The 11,000-nt window shown below is 51.9% G+C and overlaps 3 protein-coding genes across 3 annotated transcripts; 1 reads left to right on the top strand and 2 right to left on the bottom strand.

The window, feature by feature from the left end:
• Positions 1–831: 831 nt before the first annotated feature.
• KD926_011377 (E3 ubiquitin-protein ligase SSM4) lies at positions 832–5,766 on the bottom strand (the record flags this gene model as incomplete). The annotated part of the gene is made up of 2 exons (XM_053103653.1): positions 832–2,396; positions 2,448–5,766. The coding sequence occupies 2 exons, from the start codon at positions 5,764–5,766 to the stop codon at positions 832–834; spliced, it is 4,884 nt and encodes a 1,627-aa protein (XP_052953020.1).
• A 914-nt stretch (positions 5,767–6,680) lies between these two features.
• On the top strand, positions 6,681–9,269 carry KD926_011378 (uncharacterized protein; the record flags this gene model as incomplete). The annotated part of the gene is made up of 3 exons (XM_053103654.1): positions 6,681–6,802; positions 6,866–7,582; positions 7,643–9,269. 3 exons carry the CDS (start codon positions 6,681–6,683, stop codon positions 9,267–9,269), a joined length of 2,466 nt encoding a protein of 821 aa, XP_052953021.1.
• Positions 9,270–9,667: 398 nt separating this feature from the next.
• Positions 9,668–10,264, bottom strand: KD926_011379 (SND2/TMEM208 family protein; the record flags this gene model as incomplete). The annotated part of the gene is made up of 2 exons (XM_053103655.1): positions 9,668–10,189; positions 10,256–10,264. 2 exons carry the CDS (start codon positions 10,262–10,264, stop codon positions 9,668–9,670), a joined length of 531 nt encoding a protein of 176 aa, XP_052953022.1.
• Positions 10,265–11,000: the final 736 nt, after the last annotated feature.

Genomic DNA, 11,000 nt, shown 5'->3' on the forward strand with positions numbered 1-11,000 from the left:
CGGTGTTAGTCCATCGGCGAGAAAGTGATAAGAGGGGCAAAAAGGCGACGGGAGGAATAAGAATAGAAAGGCCGGTGGGCAAGGAATTCTGTTGCCTAACCAATAGGGAGTGGCGAGTGAAGCAAAGCCTCACCTGCCAAGCCACACCTCCGCGCCGACTGGCCTCAGTCACGTGGCAGGCAGCCGCGATTCGGCGAGCGCCGGCCGGTCATTGGTCCCCGGGGCGGGTGGGCACGTGCATGGCTCCGCCTGGCTGCAGGCTGACTCAGCAGTGCCTTGCTCGTTGCGAGGCTTAAACATTCAAGGTATTAAATGTATTAAATGCATTTGCAGATTAATGTATAAATACTTCATGGTCCTCCGTCAAGGCTGAGTTGTGAGAACGAACACGACAGATTCTTTTGATCTTCCAACCAGCGTGCAACAATAATTGCCCTCTATTCGGTCTAAAATCCTCTACTATACGGAGCACCTAGGCTTCCCCATTTCTGCGAAAATCTCGCACGGGATTCCACAGTAGCAGGCAGAAAGAAACTTCATCAGGCAACCACCTTTCCTGCGATCGCAGATCCCGCTAACTCCATGATCTACGTAATTTGAAGGATCGGCTTCGAATTTCTTGGATTTAGATTTTATTTTTGGTTTTTCTTTTTAAACATTCTGTTCATGAATCATCATAATAAAATAAATAAATGATAGTTATAATGCTCACAATGGTTTGCGACAAGTACGATAAAGAAACAAAACAAAACAACCAAAATGTTGCTACAAGTGTATTGGATCCACCACTCCTGCGTGCCTCTCCTACCTTTGATCCAAGTCGCACTCCATTCATCCCGTGATGACTTGTCGAGGCACACCAACATCCCTTGCGCGTTTCTCCCGGAAATTATGGAGACGCTCCCCAATCAAATAGACATCGTCCCGAATGTTGACTCGCCAGATCTCTACCTGTCGACGGACAAGATAAGCGAGCCAAACCAGTAGGCTCATGAACAACGTCGCTGGGTACGCATAGCGGTAAACCTTAGACTGCACTTCGGGGGCTGAGTGGAACATGGTCGCGTTCAAACCGAATCCCAAACAGAGGGGCAAAGACACTGCAACGGCTGCGAGAAGCGTTATTGGGAGCAATAGTGCCCGCGTGGCAAGGTTCACGTTGGGTTTCAACCAGCTGTCCCGGAAGATGCCGTTCAGCGCGGCCGCCGGCCGAGAGGTCGAATTCCACAGCACGAATTTGACGGCCATTTGGACATAGAGCACCCCCAGTGTCCAATCCTGAACGAAGTGGATGACATGGGCCTGGGTACCGCCCAGGTATGTGTGCACTGGGACCAGCACATAAAGTTCCACCACCAGAGCAAACAGCGACGGCAACACCACAGAGAAGGCGGTGAAAATGTAGATGAGACGGAGACCGTTCATGGCTACATTGGCTAATCCGAGGCAGGCCTGGTGAGGGGATTGCAAATACGGTCCCAAGCGGTCTTTGACCGAGGCAGCACGGTTCTTGCAGTACCAGGCAGCAAACACCACCCCGCCGACTATACAGATACCGATGGAAAAAGCATAGATGTCATTCAGTGGCCGGTTGGGAAAGTATGACGACAACAGCTTGCGTCCAACAATCAGCGGGATAATGGTGGTGCCTACGCCGGTGGCGGCTGCAAACACCCAAATCAAGAGAATGAAGGCGGCAATTCTGCTTCGGAAGAACGGAGGGACGTAAACCTTCGTGAACATGTCATTCTTTCGGCCATGCAAACCCTCGTCCATGTCTGTGGCCCCGTCAACCCGCTCGTTGAATACGGATACTTCCAAGAAGACCTGGCTGCCTTTGGGAATGCGGACCTGGTCAGAGGCAGGGGCACGAACGTATCTTCCGTCTCGAACAAAGTAGACGTCCGGAGTCTTGTCATCTGCCGCTGTCTGGTCGTGCTGATCAGCATGCACAGGCTCCGAAAAATCCCCTTGGGCTAGTGTTAACAAATGCCACCATGTTTGTCGCACATGATATCCTTCTTCGTCGGGTTTTCTGTCGCCGAAGAAGAACTCGGTCAGGCGCAAGAAGCGGGCACACTTATGGAACCACCAATTGTAGAGACCGTGCAGGCCATCAGAAGGTTTAATGGAGCGAATTGCAAGCGGCATGAGGAAATTGTAGAACAGCAGGTCGACCGGGAATTCAAGGACCGGAATAGTGGCAGACCAGTGAATCGGTAAAACCCCGTCAAAGGCAAAGTACAGCCCCCACACAACACCTCCGAGACACACAATTACCAGAGCACCATAAACCAAGGCACTGAATGCGATCTTGCGTAGTTGGGTGGTGATGTTGCGCTCCAGCACGTCCCGAACGGGATGGAAGGTCGGGTCATCCGGATCGCGAATGAAATCTGGACCAAGTTAGTCATTTCCACGTGGAGGGGGAAATAGGCAGCACTTACACAACACGCCACTCCTCATGATCTTTCGGCACATGGCAACGAAAAGAGCAAAATGGAACATGTAGCAGGTGCCGATGAACCAATGGACGAAGAGCGAAGTGAGGGGCGATGAGGAGGTGAATTCAATTCGGGAGGTAATGGATGCGCCTTCGAAAAGAGGCAACAATGCAACGTCTAGCAAGGATCCACAATAAAGGGGGAACACGATCATCTCAATTCCGATTATGAGGATTACCTTCATAACTCCTCCAGCTTGATTGAGAACCTCGGCAATGATGCCTTCAACTCTCTGTCCTCGAGCCACACCAGATATCAGAGCGGTAGCACGTAGGTAGAGGAGGCCCAGAGCCGAGACAAGAAGATAGCCCATGACGATGGCAATAACACGATCTTGGGTATCCCACACAGCGAGATCAGTATCGAGGGTTATACTAGCTGCCGGCGGCAGGCCCATCATGTTGGCTTTGAACCACTTCGTGCCATTGAAGGACAGCGGGAGGCGTTCCATGAAATTCGTAATTTGATACTGAATTTGAAACAACCAATCACTTAGATCAAGGGACTCGCGATCAAACGCAAAGGCACCAATGACCCCGTGGGAGACCAATCGAAGTGGCAGATCGTGCAATACAAACTTGACCACGACGAAAACGGATCGTAGAAGAGTGGCGATCCGTGCTTGGTGGATTTTCAATGCTTGGTGAGAGAGAACGGAAAACATAGGAACATCCGCTTCATGAAACACGAAAAATGCGCTCGCCACATTCTTCAGTCGATGACTGCTAGCATCAATGAGCGAAAGCGAAGCACTGGTGATGGATTTGGTGTGTGGGACCCAGTCTCCAATGGGCAACAGAGCACCGAGAGGACTGAGGAACACCTTGCACAGAAGAGTGACCCAGTACATGACATAGCCCAGGCTACCAATAAGTGTATCAAGCGTAACATCGGCGAAAACTGATACTGCAGTCATTGGCACACCAAAGACAAGCTGTATGGGGTTTGCTAGGAGAACAAGCGCAATTTTACCCCACAGGTAGGGGAGCCAGATTCCAATTGCGACCGTGAACGAGATGAGAAGGGCACTGAAAACACCGTTTTGTAGGAGACCGAAAATCGGACCGTGCATACCAATAAGCTCAAGTATTCCTTCCAGATCGTCGCCGTCCTCAATAGCTTCAATATCGTTTGGATCGAGTCCAGCGTCCGCAAGTAGACCTTGGTTATCCTGTACAGCGTTGTTGATGGCGCGCTGATTGTTTTGCACGGGCACAAAAGGCGGTTCTAATGCGGGGTCTTCAACTATATGCTCTCCATCTTCATGCGGGGGTTCTTCAGCCGGCTCATCTGGAGTGATATCGGCCCAAAACCAATCAAGAACCCGAGTAGCCATCGCTTTGGGAGGAGCAGGAGCAGCCGGGTTGTCATTTGGAACCGATGTCGGGGTGTTGTTCGGGACGTCGCCCGCCCTACCGGCAGAATCATTGGCCTCGAAAGGTTCGGCTGGAGCAGGGGCTGGAGCAACCGCAGCAACAGGGGTAGTGACAGGAGCTTCATGGACATAAGGTTCGTCATCGTAGGTTTTGGTGGCATGGATATCATCCTGAGCCTGGCCCAAAGCATTTGATCCTGGATCTGGAAAGTGGAAAGCAAATGGACTCTGCGATCGCTCTATGTCGTCAGAAGCTTCAATTTCTGGGTTGAATGAACTTGAAGCATCCCAATGCGTAGTGTAATCTTCTGGCCGTTCATATCCATATGCCGACTGAGAAGATTCCGTGAACATAGGCTGGGAATCATACATGTTTGCATCATATGCATCCGTGCTGGGACCCGTCTCATAGGGCTGCGTCGCCGTTCCACGTCGAAAGAAGTCAGGAGGTCGATTTTGCCGCAAGTTAGTCATCGCCGTGACGATCCAGTCCAATTCTACCTCACGGTTCTCTTCTCTGATGATATTAAGGACCTGCTCAGGATTACCCTGAGCACGCGACCAGATGTCCCGAAAAATAGCGGTACCGGGCCAGACCTGACCTATTTGGGAATACTGTTGTCCCGTTGAAGGATCTTCATCATAATCATTGCCGCCGTAGTGCTGAGTACTGAAATCTTCCGCGGCTTCTGGGTGGGCCAAATTATCGTCTTGGATGAAGGAGTGGCCATGAAAGGGCCTTTGCTGCTCTTGGGGAGGCGCTACCTCGTCTGCGTTATCGAACCCGCGGGCAGTTCCCTGTAATTCTGCTTCTTCCTGTTCCGGAGCAGGCTGCTCACCGGGTCTCGGTATATCTTCATTTTGATTCGGGCGGTTATTAGCGATTAACTGGACAGCGGCCTCCCGTTCCCCTTCTGCGATATTGGCCGTTGGTTGCTGTTGAACCACCCACTCCCGAATCAAAAATATCAGTATGCAGGAGACCACAACTAAGACAGTAATGAGTTGTCCTTCCAATGTGTCGATCAAGATGTTGTTGAAGGTGGGAGATGGCGTTAGAGAGTTCAAGAATTTGACATCAGAAAGCCATGAAGAGCGACGGGGTTTGTAGAGCCCAACAGTGGCGTTCGATGATGCTGAATCCGTATGACCAGCCCCAGACGACATCGCGGGGAACAAAAGGCTCGAAAAGGCGTTCTTTATCAGACTGAACATCAAAGGCTCACCTGATGAGAAACCGAACATTGACGGTACCGGCGCCGGGACATCAGTCGAGCCTGGGGAGATGGTAGCCGACACTGCGGAAGCCGTACCGGCCGCTGCACTGCTGAACGTGCCGGATACATTGTCCACGGAATGAGACCCATGACCGGGGGGAGATCCTTGACGAGGCATATCACCACCGGACCAACGGCCATCTGCCAGCCAGAAGAGAGCCCGCCAGATTGCCCTCATCGACCACGGCAGCCATCCAAGCCAAACAAACGCGACAAGGACAAATCGAAACCATGTCACCATTGTCCGAAAGGTATGTATGAAGAGCTGTTTCATGAACAGCGGCGCGGGGAGGTTTCGAGGCATGTTCGGATCGTACAGTTTAGTAAATCGAAACGGCGTTTTACACAACTCGCAATGCTTCTTCTGGGAGTGCGACAGCCACTCAACCAAGCATGCTTGGTGAACGAACTTGATGCTCCCACTGCATTTGCAAGGATAGAAGAGCTGCTCTTCCTCCGTCCCTTCCCCGCGACATATTCGGCAAGTATCAGGATCCTCGATGTCCCTCCCCTTTCCTTTGGTGTTGGTAGCATAGGCCGGATCATTCATCAGGTCTGGAAAAGATGTCGTGCCCGAGTAGTCCGGGGGTTGGTGTTCTGGAACCTCCATGTTGGCGACAACGTCGTTCGACGGTCCGATCGTCCTCAGTAGTGATAGCCAGATATCATGTTCATAGAACCGCAAAGGCGCGACTTTCGGTATAAGGGGCACGTGAGTCTAGCACAACGGGGGTTTCGCGGGTAGTTCCGTTTAAAAGCAAGACACTGCCGGTAGTGAAGTTCAAGGTGAACACTTTCGGAAGTTGACTGTAATCAACTTGTGGCAAGTTGCCCAGGTTGATAGCAGTTATGGAAGCAACCGTGGAAATGTGGTTCAGGTCAAACAGCCTGCTGACTCAGCTGCCTCGCCCCGGCGCTGACACGTGATATTACTGTACGATGTACGGCGGCAGAATCTCCGCGGAATCGGCGGAGAGGGTGGTAATCTTACGGTAATCCATGTATGGGCCACGGAGGGGCGCCACTTGCAGCCATGAGGTCACCGATCGAAGCAGGAAAAACACAATGCATCATCTCTCATCTTTAGTGCCGCCAGCTGCAGGAGATGACTTTTCCTATACTAGTTATTTAGGGTCCCTGCTATTATACATAGTTCTTCCTGATTTACAACCTTCCTGTCCCAAGGGGCGTTCCTTGTGCACAAGTTCTGCGAGAAAGCTTTTGATATAAAACAAAAATAAAATAAAAAATTGTGCCAAGACTTTTTGAGATTGCATAGTCGCGTGTGGTGCCCCTGCGAATACTTCCTCGGCCTCTCTTCTTGCTCCGTTGCGAACTCGCTTAGAACCGACCAACTCTCGGCCAGTGAGTCTCACCGCATTCTTTGTGCCTGTTGATGCCCTTCTTATTGTTATACTCTAGGGGCTATCCAAACCATAAAGCATCTTCTAATCAGTGTCATTAGATTCGAAACTCGACGCGAGCTAGGACTGACTAGCCTGACGGAGCATCGCCCCGGTCAGTATGACCACCACCATCGACGATGCGCGTGCCGCGGAGGCCGACAGAAGTGCTGGTGCTCATGAGAACCGCGTGAAATCCACACGGAGAAGTCCTTTTCGGTGGACCCTTGGGGTGTTCGTGCGGTATGTTTGTTACTCTATATGATTTCTTTCGCATCGTCAGACTGACCAACTCTTGCTTTCTAGCCTGTGTATCTGGTATGCACTACTGACTCCCATCTTCCGATGCCCATCCCATCCGTCCGAACTGAACGAATCCTCCCCGCGAGTTTGCAAACCATACCTCGTCGCTCGGTCCTACGTTGAGCCCCATGTTACTCCCTACTACGATACCTACGGCGCACCTTACGTCGAACTTGCCCGCCCCTACGCGCGAACGGTGAATGAAAAGGTCTACACTCCCGCCGCAAACATTGCCAGATGGGGCTATGACAAGTACGGTGCCCCGGCTTTGGACCAGGCTCAGCAGTTCACCCAACAGCAGTGGGAGAGGCAGGTTGTTCCTCACTTGCAGTCCGCCCAGGATAGTGCGACAAGGTTGTACAAGTCCGATGTTGCACCCCACGTTGAGCGGGTGGAAATTGCGCTGTCGCCATATTATCAGAAGACCAACGCCGCTTTCAGCTCGGTGCTCCAGGGATATGTGTTGCCTTTCTGCGCCCAGTCCAGGCCATTTATCGGCAAGACCTACACTTCCGGTCAAGCTATACTCACAACTACTGTCATGCCTTATGCGCAAACCACCTGGTCTTCGGTGATCTACTTTGCGAACAGCTCATTATGGCCGAAGATCACGGGGCTCTACTCGGAGAACGTCGAGCCTCAACTAGTGAAGATCGGACAGAGACTGGCTAGCTACCGTGAGGGGAAACGACTACGACAGGTTGTGGATGACGTTGACAGGTGAGCTTTTGACATGTGGTACTATGTATGCTCAACTTACTAATATTCGTGATCTTGTAGTTCTCTGGACCAGCCCGAACCAACAACGTCGTCAATCCATCAAGTCGAGTCGCCGGCTACGACTACCGCTTCAGAGACTTCGTCGGAATCAAAAACTCTTTCTCCCACAGAGCTAGCAGCGCAAACTCGTGAAAAAATCGAATCCGACCTTCGCCTATGGCAGGCGAAATTCGCCGTTGCCGCCGACAAAGGAGTGGAAGACCTTGGAGAGCGCATCAAGACGATTGTTGACAGCTATATAGAGAGTGGAGCGAAAGGCCACGGGGAAAGCCTTTTTGTAGCTTTAGAAGAAGTCGTCCAACATGAACTGACCGAGGTCAAGCAACGTATCACCTCGTTAACCACGCCTCTGCCCGTTGAAAAGGCCCCCGAAGAGGAGGAGGTGGCCCAGGCAAAGCTCTCGGCGGACGTCAAAGAAGCTGCCATTGCCATCAGAGATCGTGCTCAGGCACTTCGCCAGTGGCATAGGACATTCGACGAAGAGATTGAGCGTCGAGTATCTGATGCCGTGAACACTACTCTGGACGTGCTAGACAGTGTCCGCGACTTGGGACTTCAAGAGATCGGGATCCGCTGGGCCCGGATGGAGGGCATCACGTACAAGGATTGGGAAAAGTACCATGCTCTAAAAGCACAGTTTGATGACTGGAGGATTCAGTTTCGCGCAGTGGGACTGCGGCATATCAAAGTGGAGGAGGCTAGAGTGCTGTCGGATGACATCTTGGGCCGCGGAATGGATGCCGCTGAAAGCGCTGCAAAAGAGCTAGCCCGACTCAAGGACGTTGGCAAGTGGAAAATTGCTGCTCGTGAAGTGAGCGAGGATTTCGAAACACGGTCTGACCCGCCACCCGCTCTCCCCAAACGCAATACAACCTCCGATCAGACTCCGGGAGGAGAAACCCCTGATCACCAGGATGCCGAAGATCGCGACGCCGATGCTACGAGCTCTTACACTGAGGAGCATGATATAGGCCTGGACGACGCGCCTCTTTCCGACGATCTGGATTCCGCGAGTTCATCCGGCGACATGGAAGTTCCGGGTGCGAATGAGCAAACCCACGATACGGAGCATGATGGCGAGCAGGCGTCTTGGGGCGTTTCTGCAGCCGATATTGAAACAAGCACCGACAAACCGAGTATCGACGAACCCATCGAAATGTTACACAGCATTTTAAATGCCGCCGATGAACAAGTCCCGGTCAAACAAGCAAGCGAGTCTCAGACTCCTGCCCTGTCTGAAGCGTCAGCCCAGCCAGCCCCCAACTATGCAGCGATTGACGATCTTGTCTCTCAGCTACTTGACGGCAAGGATTCTTCTTATGCCGAAGAGGTCATGAAACGGTTGCATGCTATCTATAGTAAATCGTCTCCAGCTATTCCGTCACCGACTGATGCCGCTCAAACTGATAAGAATACACTCACGGAATCGTCCGCACTTGCGACGGAAACGCCTGTGATTGTGGATGCTAATGAGGATGCTATTGAAGCTACCCAGAGCAGCATTCCGGAGGAACCGATTGAATCTGAGCATCCGGAGGTTTCCGAGGAAGACTCTTCATCCACCGAATCGCAAACCGAGGATGCATCCAGCGATGCGAACGAAACCACCAGCAAGGAAGATCTATAATCGCCAATATCGAGAAGCAAGTTTTTCTGGATTTGATACTGCTTCAATTGTCCAATCTAGCTACTTTTACATGCGTGATATCCCCAGTCGCACTTTTCTGGTTTGAATGTTCTGAGAATGCCCACGACCATGCTTATTCCCCATATAGTTTTAGCACGAGCACGTCACGATATACCATGTTGCCTTGATGAGCCTTCGTTTTTATGTTCTTTCTTCCCTTTTGTTGTTTCCTCCTCTTTTCTATTTTTATTTCTCCCGCGCTGTGTCTGTTGTTCTGTATCACAGTTATCTAAAAAGAATACATACCTCATTAAAGAAACTATCACAAATATGTGCGTTCTGTGAACAGTATGTCATAGAATATCCAACATTTTTGATTGCCGCCGGTTTGTAACTTCTCATCGGTACTGTACTCGTCCTCCGCGCTTCTCCATCTTCTTCTGCCTCTTGCTCTCCCCCCCGGCAGGCTCGGCATCACCGGCACCTCCCATTCCGGCGAATCCGCTCTTCATCCCGGTGAAGGTGGTATATGCCAGCCACACCGAGTACAGCGGAATGACAGTCCACAGCCACCAGCCCCGATCGCCAAACACGCAGACGGCGCCAATACAGCCCCAGGTCCAGTACAAGATGTCCCACATGTACTCCGTCAGTCCGGCAGCGCCCAGATCCTCCCCAGGCGAGCGCAACGACCCGTCGGCGGCGTTGAACTGGGGACGACCCAATCGGTCGAGGTAGAATTCGATGGCGAGCGTCGGGCAGGCGAGCAGATAGTACCGGGTCATGGAACGAGGACGGTTAAAGGTCCAGTGGAGAAAGAGGAAGACGACATGCAGACCGAGGGTTATGATGTGTGTGCGCAGTAAAATGGAGGCATTGCGCGCGGCGAGGGTTTTGGCTGCTTTCTGGGAGAGAGTGAGCTAATTGCATTGACCAGTTTGGGGTGAGAGGAAACAAGGCAGGACCGAACTAGAAGAATGACGAACCTGAGCCATGGTGCCTATCGGATAGCAAGACCAAAGAGGGGAACTAGAGTCTAGACACAAGTCAAGTACAGAGTGACTACAAGAGACAGGAAGAGACCGAGCAGGGAGAGTACTCCGTAAGTTCAACGTGGGCAGAGTGAAAGCCGCCGCTTAAGGAATGGCGTTGCCCACCACAACGGGACAAGCGCCCGCACCCTTCACCAGCCACTCACGGGACTACCGAACAGTTGACGGGCCAAAACATCGACAAAGAGACAAGTCGTGACGACAGTCTGCATCGCCGGCTCTATTGCTTTCTGCATCTTGTCCCCCCTCCCCCTACTGCCTCCCGAAAAGCTCCGTTGTGTCCTCTCGGTCTTTGTCCCCACCCCCTTCTGTCATCCTCGATATGCAATTTGTCTTTCTCTGAGCTCCTGCTTGGCCCAAAGGGGCGTCACGAGCCCACCCGCATCGACCGATTGTTCGCTCCCTAGACAAGACAAGCCCTGATTAGATTCACGGTCGCCTCCCCCGTCAGTTTCGGATTGTGAACCAGGATACGTGAAGGAAAGGAAGAAATAATTCATTCTTGGGAAAGGGATATCTTGACTACCTAGATTTTTAACTCGCTCGGAACCTTCATCTCATTTGGTTTTCTCGCCGCCATCGCGCTTTCCTGACCTTCGTCTCGCGGCGCCTTCCAGAAAGTCAGACGAAAGAACACAAGACCTGACTTGCTACCTATTCACCTGATGTTTCTTCTATG

Source organism: Aspergillus affinis, assembly GCF_023601865.1.
Source record: "Aspergillus affinis strain CMG 70 chromosome Unknown NODE_94_length_150008_cov_85_032155, whole genome shotgun sequence".
Lineage (NCBI taxonomy): Eukaryota > Fungi > Ascomycota > Eurotiomycetes > Eurotiales > Aspergillaceae > Aspergillus > Aspergillus affinis.